General features: G+C 36.1%; 1 protein-coding gene across 2 annotated transcripts in view; it reads right to left on the bottom strand.

The window, feature by feature from the left end:
* Window positions 1-2,847: 2,847 nt before the first annotated feature.
* BCKDHB (branched chain keto acid dehydrogenase E1 subunit beta) overlaps window positions 2,848-26,625 on the bottom strand; it is a 106,681-nt gene continuing 82,903 nt past the window's right edge. The window contains exons 10-12 of one of the 2 annotated variants that reach the window (XR_014616084.1): window positions 9,372-9,524; window positions 4,267-4,462; window positions 2,848-3,643 (exon numbers count right to left, since the gene is read on the bottom strand). Coding sequence is in view for 1 of the 2 variants with exons in the window: in XM_084203703.1 (XP_084059829.1) it covers window positions 9,384-9,524 (141 nt within the window). In the remaining variant the exon portion in view is untranslated. Of the gene's footprint in view, window positions 3,644-4,125; window positions 4,463-9,371; window positions 9,525-26,625 lie in introns of those variants that run through there. The other variant, XM_084203703.1, reaches the window with a different exon arrangement.

Genomic DNA, 26,625 nt, shown 5'->3' with positions numbered 1-26,625 from the left:
CAAGTACTCAGCTGCAAGCAGAGTGCAAGTAAACAGGAATGATTTAATTACCATATAAAAGTAATTAATTACACACAGGAATCAACAGGGACGCCTTATGAGACACTGGTGGCACATTACTGTCAGCTGTAGAACAGTTAGCCACAGACCTACTTGAGCAAGACCAGACACTAGTTTCTGCTCTTAGAGTAGCAGAATTATTTTGGCAGACAGAAATAGGGTTTAAAAACATCACCAAAGACCATAAAGCAAGTAACATAAAACCAAGGCTGGGGTTGCTTCAGTGTTGCCCGTGAAATACGAAAATAGGCAGCTGATCAAATTAATTGGTATTGCTCATCAGGAGGTTTAGTTCTTTCTGTCAGGGGGCTGGGGATGACTTACATGACCTTAAGTATGGATTAGGCCAATGCTGCTTGTAGCAGCTGGACTGAAGGACAAACCATCCTCCCCCAGCTTCTACCACCACTTAGTGCATGGCCCCAGCATCCTCAAACACTTCATGTGCTTCCTCTCCATTCAATCTCTTCTGCCAAAAGCATAGAAAGAGTAATTTTGTCTGAAGTTAAGAATCTAATGTCTACCTTTGGGCTGTGATCCCATGGCAGTCGCAGCCACTGGGGAATTAGATCCTGCTGCCCACACATTTAGCAATGATGCCCCAGATGACTTTGAGCATGGTGAAAGATGCACCTTGAGTACAGCATGTATGACCAAAGCCTGATGGGAGACCTGAACCTTTCCAGACAACCAGCTGAGGGCCAGGCAGGACACCTCACAGCGCCTAATGTGGCAGAGACAACCAGTCAGTGGAGTCAGTTCAGCCTGCAGAATGAGTCAAGATTACCTTAAAGGAACTTAGTACCAGCTCAACTGCTCTGCTCAGGCATGCACACCTAAATCTAGACACATTTAGGTGGCTTAATCCTGAGTTGAATCCCACACAGAGCCTACAGAAAGCAAGAGTACTCATCTCCCATTAACTCACCCCTGTTGTTCATGGTTTTGCTGAAACAGAACTAGGACCTTGCCCCGTTACCTTCAGCTAATCATCAGAAATCTTGTGACATATGCAAACCAACTCCAGCCAGGTAACAGTTCCAAGGCTGAGGTTTTGCTCTAAATTATTCTCCTAGGAACTAACAGTCCAGTGCAGCATCAGCTCATCACCTAGGAGATGATACCTTCTTTCACACACACTGTCATGTATCCCACCTTACGTACATACTGAGGATTTGAGCAATTTATCTGGAAAATCAAGGAATGGACCAATCTCAGTGCTGGCATTTTATGCAAGCTTACAGAAAAATAGTCAGACATCAGCTATCCAAAGTTCTAGAAAACAAAGGGCTCCATTTAGATGCCTGAATGCCAGCACCTATGCTATTTGAGATGCCCTGAGGCACCCAAGATACACATGGGGTTGGCAGATACCATATAGGACCTATGGAAGCAGCTGCTGAAGACATGAAGACCATGCAGGATACCCCAGGGTGTCTCAAATGGTACTCGATGCCAAAGCACAAGCAACTGAACCAAGTTCTAAAAATTGTGTTTTATACTGAAGTCAGCTGTAACCCTCCCATATCTAATCAACGTGTATCTTGCAGAGCAGCTAAGCTGAAAAAGAGCTACAAAAGAATTGCATCCTTATTTCAGGTCTGCTGAAATCTGGCAGAGCTTACAGACTGTGTCAGCTTATTTTGTTATGAACATATAATGCTCACTGAACCCCATGAGCTGCTGTGATAACAATCTCTGCCAGCTTGCTGAATGGATTCCTTTCAGTTGCTGCCTCTGAAGTTATGTGGCTAGAACAGAGCTTCTGCAGTATACCAGTGCACCAGGAACACCGGGTTTTAGCTAAGGGAGCAAGAAATCTGTCTGGAAAGATTAATGGGCTCAGAATTGATTATCAGACCATAGGAGCAGAAGGTCATTGTGTCAAGGCTCCTGGCTACTGCAGTGAGAATGTACTACTGGCTAATCCTCTTACAAACACATGCACTTCCACGAGGAAGAATACCTCTAATGATTTAAGTCCAATTTTTATATAATCAGCACACTGTTTATTACAGTGAGGTTGTTATGGCACTACAGGCTTAACTGAGCTAGATGACAGAAGAGGATACAAGTCTTTCATCTGCAGTTAATAAATCTGGGGCCCCATGAAGGCTCTGTAGGTCTTTCATAGAATAATAGAATAATTTAGGCTGGAAAAGAACCTCTAAGATCATCCCAGTTCAACCATTAACCTGGCACAGCCAAGTCCACCACTAAACCCTACTCCTAATTTCAAAGCTACATACCTTTTAAAAACCTCCAGGGATGGTGACTCCCCTATTTCCTTGGTGCTGTTCCAATATTGAGACCCCTTTCGGTGAAGAACTCAGGACCCAGCAATAAGCTTTGTACTGTAAGTATTTCTAGCAATTGGTGTTAAATGAGCATGACTAGATACTTCACTAATTTTCTGGACTATCAGCAAGGAGTAGTGACACAATTTTTCCTTTAGGAGTTACTTAGAGTGAAACAGTCATTGCCCAGGTTAAATCTGAGAATAAAATTAGGAGACCTAAGTGGTTAAAACCCAGAAAATATGACTTGTCTTTGGATTTTATTATTAGGAAACTTAATAAGAAACAGTTATTTGTATGTACCAGCATACACCTTCCCATCCAGTTAAGCACTGTAAGTCATTTTTCCGTAACACGCACTTAAACAGCCTCCATCCTTGAGCACAGGTTATGTGAGTGAATACTGCCATCTAGGCAGGCTTTTGGAGGCAGCACCTATTTTAGAACATTAATCCATGTTTGCCAGGGAAAAATATCCTATTACCCAAAACAGAGGAGAAAGGAACAATTTTTTATATTATTAAAACTGACACAACACCAGTCACCAAAAACACAAAAGCTGCCCCTCAACCGGATTGTAGCAGTCCACATTAAGAGCAAATATTTTCTACATGTTTATTAAGAAATATATTATTCCATATTTCAATACAGGAAACTTGAACTTAATCTTTACACTAAATTAGAAATCACTTTTTTATGTGAAAACTGTAAATACAAAGTATATTTTATTAAGGCTATTAATTACCAAAGTACATTTTACTAAGGCAGTACTATAATTGCACCTATTTTATATGCTTTGAAATACAGTAACAGTACATTTTTAGGAGACAGTTATTAAAATATCTATTAATGTTTACAAAGACAGAAATAATTTTTAAAACCATTTTTCTTCATATGACCAAAATAGCTTCCATCCAGTGCAAAAAAAATATAAAGTATGTAATGCACCTATCTTATTTCAGACAATAAACAAGTTCTATACATGGCATTTACAGGAGACTTACACGATTTGACAACAATCTCGTTTTGATTGGATACATTAAGAACTAGCTTCACTATCAGGTGTGGAATTCTTTAGGGAATGCACCAACTGTGAAGACAGAATCTTACACAAAATGGTAGGACCTGAAAAGATAACAGTTTAGCACTTTCCATAGATCCACTGATATCGAATGTGAAGTTATCTTCCTCAAGTTCCTCCTTGGTGTGCTTCACCTGTCACCTTGAGGATTGTCCTGAGCAGGTTTGTGTACAAAGGTATTCTTCTTTCTCTGAGAAAGAGCCCCCTGAATAATCATAGAAATGTGATTATCTGGCTACTGCCATCCATCTCCTCAACCCCCCCCAGTCCTTCCCCTATTCGGTAAGAAGCAATGCAGCATGAGACTGATTTGTACAGAGAGCAAAGCAGGCAAAAAGAAGAGGAATTGCTTTTTGCACAGCTGCTTAGTAGCAAACACATTCCAATTCTAGAAGGAAGGATATTGCAGCAAAGATGTACCAATTAAGCCTCTCACTCACAGCAACAAAGCAAAAAAAGCTCTCCTCCCCTCTCAAGAAAAACGGACTTCCCCTTGCAGAAAGGGAAATCAGTATTAGGCACTATTTTGCCTGAAGCCACACAAGCAAAATACTGATGCCACCAGTTAAAGCAGGTCTCTATCACACAACTTGGTCTGGCTGTCTAAGGTTTATTGTGTTGAAAACAGTCACATTCAAATAACTTCTTTGGGTTCTTCCAAAACAATAGCAAAACGAAGAGACTACATGAGCATAACATGTTTTATTGAATAAAATTCTGCTTCTAATATTTACACAGCGAAGTCTAGATGTAGCCTAGTGAAGCATGGCAATGTGCAATTTTCATTCAACATCTGGAATATCTTTGAATACATCTGAAATTACTTACTGTAACAATCACCTGCCCATCACTGATTTCATAATTAAGGAAAATTTGAACTTGCTGAAGAATAGCCAAGATGAACATTCAGGATAGCTGAGTTAAAAGAAAAGTCTGCTATGTAAATTCCAAACCCAAAAGATCTGATTAAAATGTCAAGAGTTTTGAAGGTAGCTTCTGTATTTCCCTGTTGTTTTTCTCCTCTCTGCAGAAAAAGATGACAAAATAAATTATAAATCTGAAGACTGAAACTAATATCTGCACATTAAATAGACAGCACACTCCAGGGTAATCTTAGTTCTTAAACTCATAATGCTTTAACTTCAAGGTGTATGAACGAAAACAAATTACTACCAATTACCTACTGATTTTGTATTAAATACCATTTTATATCTTTAAAGCTTCTAGGGTAGACCCACAGAAATTAGAAATGCTGCAAATGATACCTAGAGTCAACACACCACTAATTATTGCCATTTACTCAAAGAAATTTATGATGAACTACCTTCCCTCCTACTCTAGAACGTTAAGCAAATGTTTTGTATTTTTTTCTACTAGATATACTATCATTCTACTATTACAGAGAAGAGGGGTCTGGTAAAGAAACTACAGTCAACACCTTCCCTGTTTACAGGGATTTTTTTTAAAGATAATTTCATTATTGATCTTGCATGAGATCTCAGCAATGTCTGAATGCAAGTACAGATTTGCAGCAGCCATACTAACAGTCTAACTCATAGCTCTAGTAGAGTGATATCTTTTATGTGGACTACTCACTTGTTGTAAGTAAGACATGATTCACTGACCACCTGGATGATTTTTGTCATCCAGAAGGAAAAGATTATAAACCAGGAATGTTGTGTCCTGCTCAAGCTTCTGGAGGTTGTTTATTCTAGTGGGTTACAGATAGCACTTATTAAGCAGGCAGTCTAGCCTGCCACACTTGTGATTTATCTATTGAAAAAAACTGGTTGTTAGTCTCAGGTTAAAAAGATCTTGCACAGTCTCTCATGTCTTATTTACCAAACAGGGAGAGGAAGTACAGTTGTCCTGTTCTCAAGCTAACCTGTATGAAGCCCTGCCAAACAGCCAGAAGTGCAAGGAAGACACAATTACTAACTAAAATACTTTCCAGGTCCCTTCCTGTTTCCCAGCACAACCAATTTCAACTGCATGCTTGGAAAGAAAAATAAATTTAAATCAGCCCCCTAAGAGCCCCTAACACCACCTACCCTTTAAGCACCAAGATTAAATTTCTCAGAGAATAGTTCTGCAATGAAGTTCAGTGCAATAACCCTGCATTGTTAGAGACTAAGTTTGTAACAGTAACAATGGCTCTCTATGAACACACACACTGTCATGGAGGTAAACTGTAACCAAGCAAGGAACAACTTTAAAATTCAGAATCTGACAAGAAAACAAAATATGCAAATGTGGTAGTAAAACCTGCAAAATATAACAGAAAAGCACTTAAATACCTGCAATTTCTATTCTACAGTCAGCCTTCAACATATTTGTGAACAAGAGTATATTTTATAAAATTTTTAACTATTTTCTTCGGTTTCAGGGCTATCTTCTGTTTCTTCTTTTAGGGTTTTTTTTACCTCCTCAAATAAACAGCCAGACACTGTTCCATTTACCCAGGAAACGCATATCCATCCCAATCTCACTGCTTTTTTTAATCTTTATCTGTTTTCCAACTACAGAGAGTTATCTAGAACACAGCTGCCTACCTGGAAGCTATTTCTCATATCCCTAACATAGCTACAAATTTTAATAACTGAGAAGCTGCTGAAAGATAGAGACTTTGCTCTTGCCTGCCTCGCTGTTGAGGTACACAGGACACATTAACAAACACTGTCTTTACGCAGGAAATCCATCTGTACTGACAAACTCAAGATAAGCAACTACCTGTGTGTGAGATGCTGTCAGCATAGGCTGAACAAAACTAAATGTACATTAAGATAATAATGCTGACTTTAGAAATTATTAACCACGGCACACAGATTTTTTTACTCTTCCAGTTCTCTCTCTCCTATGCCTCTGGGGGGAAATGAGAGAGGCAATGTGGGGTTGAGTTGCCAGCTGGCGTTAAACCACAACACCAGCTTGACTATTTCTGTAACTCAAAAGCCAGCCCTACACCCCTCTTCACCACAGGGAACTCCTAGCTGCCCTGTCTCTCCAACAATAGGACAATGGGCCCAACCCCTCTAACATCCAAAAGGACTGACTGTGCTCAAATCCACACAAATTGTAAAACCATTTCTTAGAACAACATGTGAGATGGTTTGGAACGCATAACTTCATCACTCCCTACCAATGGCAAGGAACAAATGTTACCATGAGTACAAAAATAAGCAAATGTAAAGCAATCCTTCAATTTCTTAGAAACATAAGTGAGCTACCTTACAGGCAGACTCTGTGGAGTTGACAGCAGAATGGAGATCTGTTGCAACTGCTGCGTCAAGTATGTAAGACCAATGAATAGCAGACAGAAAAATAAGGGAATGCTCCCCTGAAATGTGCCTTACAACAAGGCACATTAATGTTCTCTCATAGAAAAACATAGGAAAACCTTGAGTAGCTCATTCTGTGACAGTAACATCTAGTCAAACCAACCAAAATATATGGTGCTATGGGCGCCAAAATCTGCATGTGTTGTTAGACAAAGCAGAAAGCAGAGTTTTCTGTGTCGTAACACTGTTTTTCAGACAACCTCTAATAAACCTGCTCCTTGACATGCTAAATCCAGGCAATTTTTTTAGACCAGGTTTAGTGTGGATTTCTAGTGTCGAAACTGGGTTGTGCACAAATTTGATGCAATCTCAGAACCCATTTTTTCAGCTCATACCTCCCTCACTTTACAATCCTATAGAGGAACGGGGATTAACTAAGTCCGAACTACCAAATGCCCTCAGTTTGTCTCCCTTTTCTTACAGAGGTAACAGAATTTGGTCCTTTGGTTTCATCTGAAAAGTAACAAAACAGAGGCAAGCTAGCATGACCCAGGAAATCGCCTCAAGGAACAGATACAACTAAACCATTCTCCTTAGGTAAGATATCCTGACTTTGTTACAGATGTGCCAAACAAAAAAGCAAATAAATCTTTAATGAGTTTGCTTCAACCTAGATCAAAGGCAAGGACAACTGTAATAAAAAGGAGAGCACTGATTACATATTCTACAAAAAATATGACAGGTTGGAAAACAGCTTTACTTTTAATTCCAAGGAAATGAGGTGCACTAAGAACTGCACCACAGCCAGGCAAGGGAGGGGATTGTCCTGCTCTGCTCTGCTCTGGGGCAGCCTCACCTCGAGTGCTGGGGGCAGCTCTGGGCACACAATGTAAGAAAGACATTAAACTATTAGAGAGTGTCCAAGGAGGGCAACAAAGATGGTGAGGGGCCTTGAGGGGAAGAGTGTGAGGAGCGGCTGAGGGCACTGGGTCTGTTCAGCCTGGAGGAGACTGAGGGGAGACCTCACTGCAGCTACAGCTTCCTTGAGAGGGGACAAGAAAGGGCAGGCAGGATCTGATCTCTTCACTCTCATGATAAGGCAGGACTAAAGGAAACAGCATGAAGCTGAGTCAGGGAAGGTTTAGGCTGGATATCAGGAAAAGGTTCTTCAGCCAGAGGGTAGCTGGGCACTGGAACAGGCACCTGAGAAAAGTGATCACAGCACCAAGCGTGACAGAAGTTCAAGAAGCATTTGGACAACAATCTCAGGCACCTGATGGGACTCTTGGGGCATCTTCCACAGGGCCAGGAGTTGGACCCAATGATCCTCATGGCTCCCTTCTGATTCAGCATATTCTGTGATTCTACTAAATGCTCTGGTACATCAGTAACAAGTGATTTTTGAGAAAAGTAGAACTACATTTTTTTTGGAGACACTGCATCACTGGTGGCAATCCCATTTCTCATACAGAAACTCCAGTGTCTGCTATTGAGGGAAACAAACAGAGTGAAATGCCAAAAAGTCTCCTGAAAGTAACTCTGCATATAAAGGAAATTACCATTATGGTATTGGTAACCTTCTATCCATGGCTCTAAATTTAATTCCCAGTTTAATGTAGAAGTAAAATAGAAGAAGACGGCACCCCTCATATAGGGCCCACCTTGGCCCTCCTGTCTTTGGTGTCAGCAGCTAAAAATCCCTTGCCTGTCCATTACAGCTTCTATTGTTTTCTTCTTTTCATTTCCCATGTGCAAGATCCCTCAAGACTGTATCTCAAAAACTAGGTGACTGTTCAGTTAACGGCAGCACAGAATACATTGTGTTAACACATTTTCTAAACTGTTAAACTTTGGTCATTATACACCAGAAGTTCCTCCACAACACAATTCTAAATCCTGGTCAGCCCACCCCACAGTCAAATGTTACTTAGTATAATACTATAATGAAAAAAAAAGATGTTACAGACTGTGAGTAACAGACACAGTAATATGTATTACTTCACAGTCTCTGTGCTCTGCAAACAGAAATCTTCAAGCATGATCAAATTACATTGAAGACCATAAAGAAAAATTATTTTTATAATAAATATTAAACAGTAGTACTTCAACAGAACTGTGAGACACTACAGATGCTTCACGTATTTCCAATGGTTTGTGTGTGTTTACAATAGAGAGTAAATATTCAGAGTAAATTGAGTGTTATTTGTACGTTGCAGGATTACAGGCCACCCTGAGGAGTGAAAAATTATAAAATTTAACACTGTGGTTGGCCGATGAAGTAACTCCTGAGCATTCTAATAGAGATGAAAATATATTCTCTGCATAAGTGTTCCTTTCACCCTTCACTTTTATACTCTTTACACTTCTCAAGATTAAAAACACTTAATTTTCAAATTGATTAAGCAAGGCAATTAATTTTAAACACTGATTTCAATGGCAGTACTCAAAAATATTCAGACACCTTTAAGACTGAAGGCCCAAAGCTGTCAGAGGCAATTCTTATTATAAATAATTAAATAAACTAATAAATAAAATAAATAATTTAATTATAAACAAATACATTAAATAAACAAGTAGTACTATAGGCCCAAACCTTGCAATAATCCTGTCAGAACCCTTGCAGGTAACCTGTCAGTACAAGCTGTTATTTCTCACCTGTACTCCTGCTCAGTAGTTAATCATTCTTCTAAGAGCATCATAGCATTTCCATTTGTCTGGGATGTAGAAAGGCTCAAAGATGTGAGGGAAGGGAGTGTCATAGCCACATACTCTTGCAATAGGAGCTTCTAAATTCAAAAAGCATTCCTCCTGTTAACAAAAATACAGAATAAACGTTAGTGAGGACATTCTTTTCAGGAGTCTTGCATCACAAACTGGGGTCACATGAACTTTGCCAGACAGACAGTCCTGGAAACCCAAAAGTTCTATTTTTATCACTGAATAAGTAGTCATAACCAGAAAAGTGCTTCCTCTTGCACAAAAGTCCTTATTAAAAATACAAATTGTATTAATGTTATTTTCATTCTCTGCATGTGTGCTGCATTAAATCATAGGCAGATTATATTTAGTACATCTGCTATACATTCAGACAACTGCTGCCAAGAAACAAATATTTTAGGAGCAAAGGAGTAAGAGTCTCTTTCCTCTGCCACTTTTAAACATATAGAAAAATTGTAAAAGCTAAGAGTGCATATTATTTGCTGGATAAAGGAACATAATATTCAAATTTCTTTGAACTCTTAAGATTATTAAGGCTCTATCTAAGCATTAAGCAGCTAGGAAAAGTAAGTGGATTTGCATATCTCCAACCTTTGAGTCAAATCCATGCTCTACGCAACCCCTTCACAATTTGTGTTCTACCTGGAGATCAGATTTGATAATGACTCTGAGAGTTTCATTACTTGACCAAGAATGGCCCAAAATATTACAAATGCCACATTAATTTGAAAGTATCCTGTAAATATGTAACATTAGCAGCCTTAATAACCAAATAAATAGTGGGGTTTCCATCCTCTTATTCTCAAGTACCAGAATGATGGCATGGACCACAAAAATCTGCAAGAAGTGGGTGTAGAAATAACTTAGCCAGACCAAACTGATGTTGATGCTAATTATCAGCTCCCTTTTCTCTCTATATCTTTAGTATAGGTATTTGCTTTCCAAAGCAGACAAATGAAGTGATAAAACACGTCTCCTCCTGGTCTCTCCTTTATGGAGTGCAGCAACTGAGAAATCCTGGCCAACTTCCCCTGTACTTGGCTCAGCAAAATGGAAGATGAAGTATTATCTACCGGTCCTTTTCTGCCAGCCCCACAGGGAAAATAGTTAAAAAGCTTTTCTACAAATGCTTGAACGAAAAGTTAAAATGCTTTTCTACAAACGAGTGCCAAGTATTTTCTCAGACTGATGAACTGTTTTGAATGCACGTTGCCTTGCAGTCCATGGAAGCCTAACTCCGCTTACTGTGCTTTCTATACATCACTATTTGGCAGTATAGAAGGTACTGGTAACACACTGAGATCACAACCTTTCACTCAGGTTTTTCTGGACAATGAACCAAAGTAAAAAGTCCAAGAAGCTGTGTGATTGCACACAGTATGAATTACACTTATTAGTGCATTAATTCACATATAAAACTTCACAGTCTGAGTAGGTCTGAGGTAAAAGATATAGGCAAGCAATATTTTTGAGCTACATTTCCAGGCACTCTTTTCTTTGCAAAGCAAAAGATTCACATTTTTACAAAACCCCAGAAAGCAGAGTGCAATAAGTCCTTTTTCTGTCCATGAGATAGATCATGATGTCCTACTCTGACCTGCTGGCAAAGGTAATTTTAATACTAAACCGACCTTGATTCCCATGTTGCAAATGACCAATAAGACAAGGCAATAGATTTTGGACCATCCCAAAACTGACTGCCCAATCCACCTGTCAGTTGCATTACACCAAAACATGCAAGTATATTCTAGACCCACAGGCTCCCAGCCCTGCAGGGCTGTTTTCAAGTGCCCAACACAGACCACTATCTAGAAGACAGACAGTTTAAACAAACTGATATCTCTCCAGGAAAGATATTAGGAAAAAACTTTAAAGTTAAATGGTTTTGGAAGTAAATTAGTAGGCATGGGATTTCTGGTTCAGTGTAAAATGTTTCGTTTTGAAAACCTGTATGAAAAAGTCATACTCTATTAGCAGGATATCCATAAACTCCAAAATTCAGTTAAAGTAAAAAACTATTATTTTGTTAGAAAAGTGTTTATGAAACCAACAGCTATGGTTATTAGTTCAATCTATCTAGTTTTTTTTAATGTAAAACAATCCAACAAAACATTAAATTGCTGTTCTTCTTCCCTGCTTCCTAACTGCAGAGGCCAAATTCTGGCCTCAGTTATTCAATATGACCTTTGCCAATTTTCCTTCATTTGCCTGATTTTCACTGAAAGCTTTCTGGAAAATACATTATTATATTAAGATATAAAGGCATATAATTGGTCACATAATTCTATTTCAACATTTGATGCTTAATACACTCTCATTAAGACTTTTCAAAACAACTTAAGAGCACAGGTGCCAATAAAAATCTGTTCTTGAAATTCACAGCAATCAGTCAAATGTATCACATATGCAATGCTTTAAAACAATCACATGCCTTGATTTTTTAGAACAGGAGTTAAAACCAAGGACTTGTTGGATGTTGCATAATTGTATGTGAAATGGATCCTCCAATATGTGGTACACTCAATCTATTTCCCCAGATTACAATATCCCAGTATGCTAATAGAGAAAATTTGTCCAAGTTTCTTTTAGCTTTATTTAAAAGCATATTTTACTTTTATCATAGATACAGGTATTCATTGCTAAATCAGGTTTCTGAGTTAAAAACTCTTAAAAATCTCGGAATGAGAAGTGCAGATATTTACAGAGATATACAGTTGTACAAAAAAGTAAAAAATCAAGTCCATTATTGGACATTACTGAAAGAAAACATTACTCAGCCATCTGCAATGTATGGAAAAATAAAGCAATCTCATCTGCCGTTTGGAGGAAGTGCTTTCAGGCATCTGGGCAAGAAGAAGACAGTTAAAAGAGATTTTTTTGCTCCAGCCTGTCCTTCCTCTGAAGGGAATGTCTACAATCCCACAGTCACAGTAAACAGACCTTCAAATGCAAACACTTTGGTAAGTAAGTACTGATAAACGAGACTATTTAATGCATAGCTAGCAAATCAGACAAATTCAAACTCAGTCTTTCCCCCTATTATAGTCCTAATTCCTTTATTTCTATATTTTTTTTAATCTATTTCATTTTTCCCCTATAGCTGGCATGGATTAAAATCCATAAACAGGAGTTTTTAATTATTATTTTTCATTTCTATTGTGTGTAGGATACTTCCTAAGTGAGAAAGCTTTCCTTTAAAAATAAATTATTTCTGCAATATTTTATGTCCTCAGAGTCTCTCCCACACTATTCTTATTTTGCAACACTACAAGTACCACAAAAATTAACAGCTACTAGAATGCCACATAGCTTCTACATGAGACCACTGATTTTACAACTCCTTTTTCAGTACAGGAATTTACTTTCTGAAGGATGATAAACAAAAAGTTTATATTCAAGGCTAATATGAATATAAAGAGCTAGATAGAGCTCTTGATGTTTATTTTGATATTATAGCTATTATAATAAAAAGAAGACTAAACATGAAGTCCATTACACAAGCAAACTGTAGGAACATTCTTCATGCAGGAGAACTCATTTTTTGGCTGACAATAAAAACACAATTTAGACCCAGGAATTCATTTGCAAATGAATTGCAGGTTGCAAAATTTTAATTAAATTGTGGTGAGTTCTGTCAATTAGAACTCTGAATTTTGCCATCTCATATAAAATTATAAAATTTAAAAACCCACATATTTAATTAAAGACTTTTTCAGAGGGAAAACTTCCTGCATCAGAGTTTCACTTTCTGTTCTGGATTTTTATTCAGATTTATTCATGCTGTTCCCATAAACTAAAGTGTGGGGCTTAAACAGTTAAGAAAATTTATTTCAGATAACTTTTTTCATGATTGTTACATCTATATGATCTATTTTACTTCCACATACATATTTTCAACTGTAAATTACCTATTATTGTAAAAATAAGCTGAAACCTACAGGTTAATTATATTAACCTATAGGTTAATAATGAACATGGAAATCTCATTTACAATAAAATCTGTTTTTTAACTCATGGCTTAGATTTTCAAAAGAAGCTTTCCAAAGACACTGTCAATCAAGCCCCATTTTATAAAATGTGGATTTCACGCAATGAAGCTGACACTAAACAAAGACTATACGTCTTTTTCCTTGGTTTTTGCTTTAAAATAATGTCTTATATAAAACATCTACTTTCTATAACAGAAAAGTCAAGTATCTTCAGTTTTCATATGTTTCTCAGCTGTAGCACAGTACTTTCCCTTACAGCTGCAAGCACCAAATGCTACCCATTTTAAACACAATTTGCTTTGACAACAAATATATGTCACATTCCTATGAACAGTCACTTCTATGAGCTACATAAGTACTATACAGTGCACCCACGAGGTGTTCTCAAGTTGAGATATGAATAGAGAGTGATCTATATAGTCTTTCTTTAGAGGAATATTTTTTTCCAACAGCTTGGCCATTTTTGTCTTAAAGTACTTTTATAAATCTTTTCCTGATAGTTACAACCGTGACACAATTTTTCCTCAGAGAACTCTGCAGATGTATGTTGTAAACTTTTAACTTCTATCAAATATTTTTCTCCTTTTCAAATCACTTTAAGACTATATATTTATAATTTAGCACAGATTAATAATGATCCATTTTATTCATCACCAATTATTTGAATTTATGTAATTAATATCTTGTCAAATACAGAAAAATAGTTAGCTGCTAAAATTATGTATTTTGTAATTGCCAAAAGAGATCATACTTTTACTTATAAAGTACTTCAGTAATTATAAAACAAAGAAAAATTTAGGAGGGGAAAAAGTCTGTTCTATGTAATTATTTGCCTTCTTACCATTAAAAAGCAATTAACTGCAAATATTGTCTTTGCAGTAATAAATCACATAAAACAGTATTTATGGAATAAGTCAAATTTATTTGATAAAAGATAAAGCATTATAACATAAAATGAACAATTAATACACAGCCTGAAGTTTGCTTTCGAATTTCATTTCAGCCAGCTTCAAAAATGAATGGAACAATCTTTAATAACCCAATACACAACTGGTATGGTCTGTCAAATTTTCCTTATCAAGTTAACTACAGAACCACTCCAACAAACATTGACAGCAAGAGCATTAACTTGAAGCTGTCGGCTGAGTTGTCTTGGTGTCAGAACGGCACAAAGAAATCAGCACCGCATTCCCAATGTATTTACAGTACCAAACAAAACAAACAAACAAAAAACCCCACAAAACAAAACAAACAAAACAAAACAAAAAATAACAACCCATCCAAAAACAAAAACAAACAAAGAAGCCCAAAATTTTATTTAAGTCAAATAATTATCTTTTCAACAAGGAGGAAAATGAATAAAAAGTAATTTTTATTTCTTCACAACCTAGTTCTGTGTTTTATGCAAAAAGTCAAAGACTTCCTATGAAAATACTACACCATTTTTAAAATTGACTCAGTAAGAATCTAGGACTAGAATTGAAATATATTCAACTCAGAAGAACACATAGACAGGAATTAAAGTCTTCCTGGTAAATGTATAATTTGAATTGTTTGGGGTATGAGGTGCAGCAGCCAGTACAATTCTTCTGCATAAAATAAAAGGCACAAGACACACAAACTCAAGAGGATGTGGAATGACTTCCAGGTTATGGAATATGCTACTTTAACTGAACCATAAGAATGTCTTTTGGCAAGTCAAGTTTTTGATAATTAATTGCAATCCGCTAGATGATCACTTCCCACCTTTTTGCTACAAATACTAGAAATACTATTTTTTTCCTAGGCAATTATGTTTGATATGTAGAATATGACAAAATTATTCAAACAGAAGTTGTTCTTCTATATAGCAGCAAACCACCTTACAGCAAAGTCACTACAAATTATGTTATTCTATAGTATTTTCCAAGTTTCCTGTGCACTTTCTTAAGTGGCAATTACAAATATTTGCAGCAGGACCCACATATTTTCTAAAAGCATGCCCAAAGCCCCAGACCTAGAATGATTTCCCAGGCCCATGAACGTTCTTGCTTTTTTTAGCTACTTGGCATTACTAACTGATCTGTTCAGTAAATGATCCTGCAAACTGCTACACGTACAATAACATGGCTGAATAATCCAAGGGAAATCAAGAGAGCTGAAGTGCCTGCATAAAATTTTTCTTACGTGAAAATGTTTGCAGATCACAGGTCATTTTTCTGCATGAATGAGCAGTTGTTCTGCACAACAAACATTTGTTAAGATTTGCAGTAAAGATTAACCTACTTCTAATTACTCCCTACCTTTTAATAACAAAGCTAGAAATATGCTACCAATGTAATCAAACTTTAGATGTTTCGATCATCATTTCTCACTTATCATTCTAATTACTTATTTAAGTGTTTTGTAAAAACATCTTCTGGTTGAGCTCAGCATGCAAAAAGTGTCTGGAAGGATTTGCTGCTAAGAGTTTTAATAGTCAGTGAGCGGTATTTTTATTTTTACAGCTGTTGAGGCAACTGAGAGATTCTAGCAAAGACAGCCTTGTCAGTCTACGTATCTGGCACAGTAAAATTCTCGTAGAAGTATTTCACTCAACACACACTAATGAACTTCAAAGGAAATGCAATTTCAGCTGCTGTTACTAAACAATTTAAACCAGCACATTTCCCTTTTCATACTGAATCATTTGCATTTTGGGACAGCATGGTGAGAATGATGCTGTCACTGTGACTGTCACCAAATCCTCCCCCAGGGCAAACCTACAGCTTGGCCAGGCAGCCAGAGCACAAGTACAAAAGAACTATCCTGTCCTCCCAGGAAAAGGTTAGGGCTTACCTCATAACTTTCCAGAATTTTTTACATGATCACCTTTGCAAAACAGGCTCAGAGTGGAGGGGATTATTAGATCACTCAACACAAAAATATAAGGAATTTCATGGTGTATTATTTTAACTACGCTGCAATTTTACATAAAAATTTAATTTATCAGAAGCTGCTTGATGGTTTGAGCCCTCAGGTAGAAAAATTCTAGTGAAAAGCTTCAAGTGAATAATAAATATTCTCTCATATAAAAGCAAAATTAACAGTTAAGTAATCTGACTGGTGAGAACAGAGACATAATTTTTATTCTACAGAAAAGGTTTTAAAAGTTGGAGAAAAATGAGATGACGTTTTAATATAAAAGTTTATGCAAAAAAGTACTCAGAAACACAAAAATAATTATATTGGATATGGAGTTTTTGGGTACAGGCTAACATAAAAAGCATGAAATAATTATTTCACCAAATTTCTTGGAGTAATTAGCTTTTCTTCTTTCCTAGAGATGCCATTTTTTATAGTTTTGATCATTCTACACTTCATTTCCTAAATTACTTTTCAAACAGGCTACATTGATATTCCAGTGTAATGAAAAATTGCCAACAAAACAAATGAAAACAAGATCTCTAAGAAAATAAGAAATGAATACTTCATTAATTTTTGCAGCTATAAATAGTCAATGCAACTCTGTTACAAAAGACCAAGAAATGGGCTGCAAATGAAACACTTTTATTTTAAAATGTTTAATAAGACCATAAACAGTTCACATTACATCTCTTAATTTAAAAACTGATCCAAAAATGAAGACGAAGAATAACATATTTTGGAGGCTATGAAATTTTGAGTTTCTTTTATGCCAGAACAAACAGTTGAAAATAATTGCTCTGATTTCAAGGAGTCAATGAAATACATGTATAAAAACAAATGTGTGGGACCTGGGACATATTCAGCAATATTACACACAGATAACAGATTTAATTATTTTTACAAAAGAGAGAAACATAACATAGATGTCAAATGTATATTTTAGGAGTCTCACTGAAGTTTTCATTGGATTAAGCCCAAGTATTTAACTGGGTCTATGATTTAGATCATTTAAATAAATTTCTTAAAATGGCTATGTGAACTTTACTTTTATACTAAATCATATACACAAATTTAATTTTCACCCCACTAATGAACTTACTGCTTTTAAGTTGAAACTATAAATCTTTTATATAACCTAACCTATGTCTTCTATTAATGTTATCAATTGTACAGTGAAATTTCTTAATGAAGAAACAAAGTAAAATACCTACACAGCTGCCTTAGTTACAGTGAAGCACCTCTCATAATTTTCTTCTTTTCTGTTTGTTAACACTCAACATAAAATTGCCATGAATGAAATGCAAAAATAAGCTATTGGTAATACTGCAAAAGGAAAATCGCAATAGAGTTCACACTGAGATTTTCTTTTCCACCTATGTGACTGCTAAAAAGTAAAAAAAACAGTGTTTCTCTCATGTAAGTACTTGAGAGAAATTCTCAGTTTATTCAGTAACTAAAATTTTTGCAGAACTCAATCCATCAGAACTCTACTGGACTAGACATCTCTAACAAATGACATTCAATAGCATAATACATAACATTAGAAAATCATAAATATAAAATAGAACTCTAGTACAAATGGACATTAATTTACTATTTACAAGGTCTGATTTTATTAAGCTAATTATTACACAGCAATTCTAATTAACATTTGCCCTAAAAAAAAACCCCACTAGTATTATACTAATGCAGGATTCCTTGAGAATTAGTGTTCCCTATACCAGATTTTTTTTTTTTCAATTTTTAACATAGCTCTTGAAGTACATTGGGCCTCTGGTTTCCTCCAGTATGCAGTACTGGGATTGTACAGCAGCATAAACTCTAACCTCCTGCAATCATTGAGACTGTGATACTTGACAGACAACAGGAAGCATAAAGGGAGAACCCAAAATTCAGAATTCTGTGAAAGTCTGAGATTTTATTTCCTTTGCTAGTGACCAAACTCACCACTGCTTGAGTCAGGCTTCCTGTCACCTAAAGCCACTACTGATGTCAGAAGTGAGGGATTAGGTGCACTTACACCGACATGCTCTCCCAGCTGGGCAACCACAAAATCAAAGAAAATTTTTAAACAACAGTGCTCCAGTCATGGAAATTTCTGTGCCCACCAGCCCATACGCCTGATTTTCTCTCAACAAATGAGACCGCCAGGCCATGCACAGCTGAAGTTGGAGCTTTTCCCCCAAACTTCTGACAAAGCGTAAGGATACAAAACTTGGGAAGTTCTTAGAACTGAAGTCATGTCTCTGCCATCACAGAAGGCCACACTTTCTATCACAAATTGATATTGATATATTTGACTATGTTGTACTCTATTGTGGTGATAATGCTGCAACATGGTTATTGGCTGTTTTTATTCACACTCGTTCTGTATGACAAGTCATCTTAAAACTCTTTTTCTAATTTCAAGCTATTCATTTCAGATTCATTCATATAGAGTTTTCCCCCAGTATTACTTTAGCAAACACTTTTCTGCTGGTTACCTTTGTTTGTTTTCCCAGTGAATTTATAAACAGGATTTACATGCCTTTAGTCTTCCTTTTGATAATGGAAAGAAGGCAGGCACCATTAAGCTATTTTCACAGAGCAAGCTCTCCACAGCTTCTGATGACCCTAACAGCTCCTGACTCATGTCACCTGGTTTCAATACTTTTTTTTAAAAAACTAGTTCACCACACCACGGTCTTCTACAACAAAATAAGTCCTTACTATTTCTACCATAAGGGCCTCTCCAAACACATTGTCTTTCTATCCAACTGCAGGATATACAACTGAGCCAAAGCCAACTGATACACCAGCTCTTCCTCTTTCACTCAACAAATCATATATAAGCATATGCTTAAAAAAGTTAGGAGTACCTAGCCATGTAGAAACTGCTTCTGGGACCCTTAATATCAGCCAGGCTCATTATAGGATTCTAATTTTTACTATATCAATAATAGACTTACTTTCTTTGTAACTTCAGAATTCTGTGTTTTTAACTAAGAAACTACAAGAATGTTAAGATCTAATTAGGTCTTAAAAAATGCTTCTCTTGGTAATATTTTTGAGAGCCCACTGTACCACAATCCTCACATCACATACCTTGCAGTTCTTGTACGGACAAAATTTTGTAATCTCAGGGTCTAATCTGTCAGGTTAATCTGCCACAATCTTCACTCACTGTATAAAGCCCAGCAAATTCACTGACAAATTAGGTTTTGAAAACAAGAGGCTGACAACATTTCTATCAGAGTACAATGCCATAAGAAAATTAGTATTTCATGCTTTTAGAAGGGCATTATTAGCTGTCAAGACTGAAAAACAGTACTCCAAAAAAAATCCAGCCAGTATAGAAGTTATTCTGGGACTTTTCTCACTGTATTTGGTGAGATTTTGCACTTATCAGATTGTAGAAATACAGTCAACCAATCCTGCTAACAACTGTAAAAATGAAACGTGAAGACACTGCTGATATGGTTTAGATTGCTAAAGGTCCAGTTTAAGTGTTTGACACAGTCCTTTTTCTTGATCAAGACAAGAAACATGTTCTCAAATGTCTTCTTTTGTGGTTGACTTAAAAAAAAGTCATGAAATAAAGTTCACACATAACACTATTTTCCTGGTTTGTTTCTGCTATGAATTCAGGGATACTCCAGAAATTATAAGGTTTGTTGGCTTCATAGTTTCCTATCCACTGTAAAATTAATATTACTTTGAATACTCTTCAAAAATAGAGGATCTTTCTCTGAACAGTACATAATTTTTCAAGGCATTTCTACTTATTTTAGTGATCACCACAAATTATATAGAGAAAGAAAAGCTTAGCTTGTAGTGGTTAATAAACAACTTCAACCTAGAAGATCCAGTGACCGAACAGATCAAGGGCTGAGATTTGCTGCAGCACAGTGACCACAGCACGCTGAAAATCAAGCTGCTGCTTTGCAATTTTCTTACTGAATACAATGGTTTCCTCTATTCAAACATCTTTTGAAAGTTTTCTAAATTATTAAAGCTGTTTTCAAGACTTTTTGCTTTCTGATTTCCCCCCAACCAAAGAACTTTTAAGGGTAAAACAGGCAGTTCTGTGTAATTCATTAGCTAGTAACTATTAAAAATCAAGTAAAGCTATTTATGTTCTTAAAAGGGAGACAATTTTAGGAAGCAATCAACAGGACCTCTAGTTCTCAGGTACTGCTAAATAGTTTCAAATCACTCCATAGGGATATTTACTCTAAAATGAAATGTACCATCCTTGAAGATATTAATCCTTACTGACTATAAAGGAGGCCTGTAGTGCACAGATTAGAGATGCAATTTTAGATCAATCCCAACTGAGTAATTATAAAAAAAATTCTAATCTATGCCACCTTATAGCAGTGGCTGTCTTTACACAGGCAGTCATGGAGATGAAACAAATGTTCACAATGAAATGGAATTATTGCAGAAAATAGACCCCTACAAAATCTGTAGTACCCAGTAAGAGTGTCCATCAGTAAGAGTGGAAGAGACAATGATACTTGAAAAATCAATCCATATTTCCCTCTCTTTTCAGTCCTGATCCACTGCCAAGGGCGGTAAAATCTTTATGGACATAAAATACAGGATGACATATATTGTCAGTACACAGACAGTGAAAGGTCTTCAGATCTTTCAAGTTTCTCAACTACCTGGAATTCAAAGCTGGTATAATATGGTGAATGAAGATTGCAGGTAATCAAACATATAAAAGGAAAATAAATGCCATTCATTAGGTGACTTCTGAAGTTGCTCCTGTAATTTTGGTAAGCCCATTGGCTTCTTGAAATTTCTAAATCCATATATAATGTTACATATAGTATTTAGAGCTAAATATTTCCCCCAACTAGCTCAAAACTCCATATGAAAATGGGATAAATTCAGATCTTCCTACTCAAATCAGAATTTCAATCCTTAAACAACAGTACAAGTTTCTTTACAACTTGGGCAAAGATGGTAACATCCACATTTATTCACATAATCCCATCATGCTTACTTATAGAAAAAATCCTTTTCTTACTATTATCAATACAGACAGCAATTAAATACATAGTAATTAGAGCATTTTGCCTCAGAGGAAAGTAGATTTTTCAATTTTGGTTCAACCAAGTAGGATTCCTCTCCTACTTCCTTTTTTTAGCAGAGAAAAGCTGCTAAAATTGTCTTGGTAAGGCAACGTTGATGAAGTAATTTGATTTTTGAGTAACAGCGGGCTGCATACTCTGTATTACTTACCAGGTTCCTTGGACATCTGAAACATTTTCAATACATTCTGGGGACAAATTGCTTCCCTGAGGAATTCTGAATAAATGGGAACAATTTTCTGACTCAACACATAGCAAGAGATGGTGTTACAACTCATATTTCAGAGACATTTTGTCTCCTTTCACTTCTGCCCTTTGGGACAGAATAGAGGTAAGTCCATCAATATATTTATTGGCATGTAATCACATTAATTCCATCAATATAAATATATTTTGTGCTTGACTCACACATATGCATATGCAGACTTGAACTTGACACAACACCTACAATACACAGAATGTGTTTTGGGACATCTAAAATAGACAATATTCAATGCTAGTTTTTTATAATCAGTATTTCTTATTCTCAGCCAAACAATATTCTTAATGTAAGGTGGTGGCCAGGCTAGCAAGAATCTGCTGTTTGGAACCTAATCCCCAAGTAAGGTATCTGAAGCTATTCTACAACAAATAATTAAAATAAAATAAAATAAAATAAAATAAAATAAAATAAAATAAAATAAAATAAAATAAAATAAAATAAAATAAAATAAAATAAAATAAAATAAAATAAAATAAAATAAAATAAAATAAAATAAAATAAAATAAAATAAAATACTACTCTTGTGAATAATAACCACAGAGATGGGTAAAATTTGAAAAGGGACATTCTCTTTGAGGCACCCCAAAAGTCACAGTGCCACTGAACAGCAAAGAAAGGAGATCAAGTAGGGCACTTCTGCCCATGGCCAGGGTGCTCATCTCAGGGATGGCAGCTCCTGTCCCCCCATGATCCTCACATAAGCATTTTACCCAATGGACATGAACACAAAATAGAAAACAGCCCAGGGAAGAAGCTCAAACTTTCAACCAACAACACCTGGAAAGACAGAACTAGTATTCCCTGAAAAACCTCCTGCTAAATCTGGCAAAAAGATTTGACACTGGCATTTTCTGACAGAACGGTATTTTGCCAAAAGGACCGCGGTCAGTTTTAAAATAGAGGCACTTCATCTTTTTTTTTCTTTTGTGCTAAACAATGGAAGTGTTACATGTAATTAGCTTCCTGCTTGATTGAAATAATAGATTGGCAGGGACCTAATATTAGCAGCCCCAGTGGAATTGGTTATTCCTCCTCCAGGTCCTCAGCAACTTTCATCTGTCTCCTTCTCCTACCATTAATGTCTTGGATCTAACTATGACTTACAGAGGTATTCAAATGTAAGAGTCTGAAAATCTTTTACAGTTCATCTTGAAGAAAAATATTGAAACTATGTTAGGCAAAGGGACAGATACATCATATTTCTACTCGAATATTTCATAAATGAATTGCAATGCTTGTTTCCCTGGAATAACACCAGTCAATGCTAGCCACCCAAGGGGCCTTCCAGAATTCAATTACCGAAACTTGGGCCTGCAGATAACTTTTTTTCTGTGGCAATACTGAACAGTATAAGTTTGACTGTATTTAGAGCAGCAGCCAATCCTAAAATACAATTCATCCATCTCAGCTGTCCAACAAAAGCATGGAGCTTTCCCATTATAATGCAGGATTTAAGGAGTGGGGTTTTCTGCCTTTTTTTTCTCCCCTTCAAGTTTCTGCAGGAACACCACATGAGTTGTCTTTGGCCTCACCAACTATTTCTTGTATGCTTTTTGGATATCACTGTTACCAGTATTTCTGCCTCCCTGATGGAACATCTTAGAGTCTGAGGTTTCATGATTCAGAGCAATTATATCATAAAAATTAAATGCTAAAACAATTCATTTACACGTATGTTTATACTGCTCCGAAGATTTTGTACACTGAGTTCAGATTTTAAAGCACATGGAACTACACTGGTGTTTCAACTTCAGCTAACAGACTACAGCTGTATTCACCTACAAATACAGTAAATTGTTTTAAATTAAGATGACTGCATTTAATTTAAAAGTTTGTGCATTTTTATAATTATATTATACTCTAATGTATTTTGAAATTAATTAATTATATTATTTGGCAAAAATACAAATGTAGTGCCTTTACGTTTCTATTGTATGATTTAAACCTGGCTTTGATTATAAAACCTATGAACAGCTGTAGAAAGAATAATTTTTCCTTTAGTCATAAGTTATATGAAAGAGATAAAATGTAAAAAATTTAATATACAGAGTTCCACATACCATAAAACAATTATGATCATATTTTTAAGGTATGGAAAACTAATTTTTAAGATTTACAGTGCATCAATCAGTGGGCATTTTAAATCAAAAGTTATGTGTTTTCTTCTAAAGGACAGTTATTAATATGGTCAACATTTTTCTGATCTTTAGAATTAAATTTACTAATTTCTAAAAAGTAATAAATTATAAACACATTAATTTAGCACAGAAAGAAATTATTTAAAATAATAGTTTTTTGTTTAAGTTCTGAATGTATGTTCCATAATTCACTGTTAAATTTCATGCTATGAAATAGGCATTAGAATGGCTTTCAGATTTTAAAGCTGTAGTGCTACTAACAACCTAAGTACATGGAAGCAATTAACTCCAATTGCAATCATCTTACGCTGTGTTTATAGAAAATTAAGCCTTAAAAAATACTTATTTAAAATTGTGATAATTCACAAATATGCTTGGAATATGCATAAATTAGAGGTAATCTATTATTTTTTAGTATCAAAGTATGAAAGAAATATACTGTATTACTGAAGTAAAAACAAACCCATACATTTTCTCTGGAGTATATTTCATAATTTTTACTAATATTTATATAAATAGGGTCACTAAATTCTTTCATTATATTACTTCCACTAATCACCATTTTGAATTCTCTTTACAATGTAAACAAAATGACTGGCTTAGAATTGTCAAAAAAAAAAAAAAAAGTTGCATAGACATTAATGCTTCCAGCCCTGTGACTTGTGAAATTATTTCCCATGCTTACTTAAAACTCAGATTTCAGTCAAAGGTGACAGCAATAAATAACACAAAGGGTTAGGTCTGAATTTTTTGTGAAAGAAACAGTACAAAACATGCTAAGGCACTAAACTCTCTTACTTTTACTTATTTTACTGCTTGAACGTGTTACAGCCCACTAAACTGCAGTCTAAAAGCAAGAAACATTTAATTTTTAAAACAATTCCTCCGTTTGGTTTTTGTGCCCTCGGTCATGGACTCCAGTTCAGCTCCCTGGGTATTTTGGCTATATAGGAAGATAGACATCCATGCCATCAAACATTCACATTTCTGCAGTATCTGATCAAAAACTGTAAGAGCTAGAACAACTGATTTTGCTTTATACTTATTGTAATTCAATTCATTTGAAGACAGTGACCAGTCTGCTTCAACCACTGCTCTGGAAGTGGGCCCTGAGAAAAGCCATCTGTTCCACTCAATAAAATCAATTTTGTGGGCCGTCTTCCACTTTTATTTCTGAATTCGAGTGCCAAACACCTGCAAATTCTCCAGGCAACTTCCAGATCCAAAATTTCCACTTCCCTCACATTTCAAGACATAAGTGTACCACTGCAGCAAACCTCCTCAGGGTGGAGCATATTTTGGGGGCATCTCCGGGGGGGGACAGAGCCATCCCCTCCACTGAGCAGGCAGAGATAATGATCACTCTCCAGCCTTGGGCAGTACAATTCAGTCCCTCAAGTCACAAAGCAAACACTGAATACCCAAGTTTGACAGGCTTAAGACACCTAAAAGCAGGTTTTGTTACTCAGAAGCCACTGAATAAATTTGTGTTACTACCCAGAGGAAAAAGGCAACAACCACAGCTGGGTATTACCTGAAAGGACTTCAAGATGCACTTGGACAGCAAAATATTTAATTTAGAACTGTTTTGTCAACAAAATGTTTGAAATTGGTCCAAGAGAGTGGGCATTTTCTAACCTCAGCTGGCTATTTTAGAGCCAGCATCTGGTTTAAGCCAGTTATCCAAAACCTCCTCACAGTTTGAGGAGAAGAGAGACACGGCACGGACATTCTGCATGACTGAGATCTCTACTTTGTGACTGCAGAGGGAGCTTATGGCACCAAAACTTCCCAGTCCCTTCACATACCCCAGCCCAGACAATTGTCCACTCAAGCAACAATTAAATCAAAAATTGACTTCCCTTTATATAAAGAGTTATCACCACTAAATTTAACGTATCTGAGCCATAAAGGACATACAAAATTGCATACAAAGAGTACACAATTACCGTGACAGTTAGCTACATAGTGAGGTGAACCTTTATTTTTCATACAGTGCAATAAATCATGCTCATAGATGCCACTGTAGAGCATGTCTAAATCAAGAGAGCCACTGAGGAATACCTAAAAACTATCCAGCCAAAGAACTGTAAAGAACCGGCGCTAAAATTTCCCATGTGCCAAAAAGTGCTACAGGGTTAAAAGGAAAGTATAAAAATACTCTGTGGTGGGGAAATGCTCAACAGCTTTTAACACTGTAACACACTTGCCCATTAGCATGGTTATTTGCTTATCTGATATATCTGAAATATCTGATAGCATATGTCTTATAGCAAAGATCAAATCTTTTCTCTGCCTCCAGGACTTCACATTTTATGGGATTGCTCAGTGCCCAGATGAAATAAGTGCATCCATCTGGGATTAGTGACTCTGGCCTCCCTCAGTTTAAAACATAGATACCCACGTTCTGCAGCTGAAAATCCTAATTTCCAACTTTCTTGCTATAAATGCTAAGCATTTCTGAGCTGAGAAATAATTTTCTATCCTTATTACTCAAGGGTGAAGACTGGCAGGAGAAAAATGAGTAATGGGTCGCTCACCATTTCCCAGCTACGGAAACAAAACCATCAGCGGTTCCAATCGGATCAAACACTTTGCTCTGTAAGTCTGAATCAGCTTTTCCAACCAACTGAGTAGTTAGAGGTTACAGCACATGATAAAATCAAAACACCAACAGCATTTCAGAGCAAATTATTGCAAACATCAGGATTTTCAAATATTCAAATGCAGGAGATCATTCTTAAGTCTTCTGAATAGTAAAATGTGCTCACTTGTAAAATCTGGCACCCACATAGCAATGTAGATTTTATGAACTTGACCAAAAATCTAAGAATG

The sequence above is a fragment of the Fringilla coelebs genome, assembly GCF_963513975.1.
Source record: "Fringilla coelebs genome assembly, chromosome: 3".
Taxonomy (NCBI): Eukaryota; Metazoa; Chordata; class Aves; order Passeriformes; family Fringillidae; genus Fringilla; species Fringilla coelebs.
The sequence above is the reverse complement of the archived record's forward strand: the minus strand, read 5'-3'. Positions and strand labels throughout refer to the sequence as shown.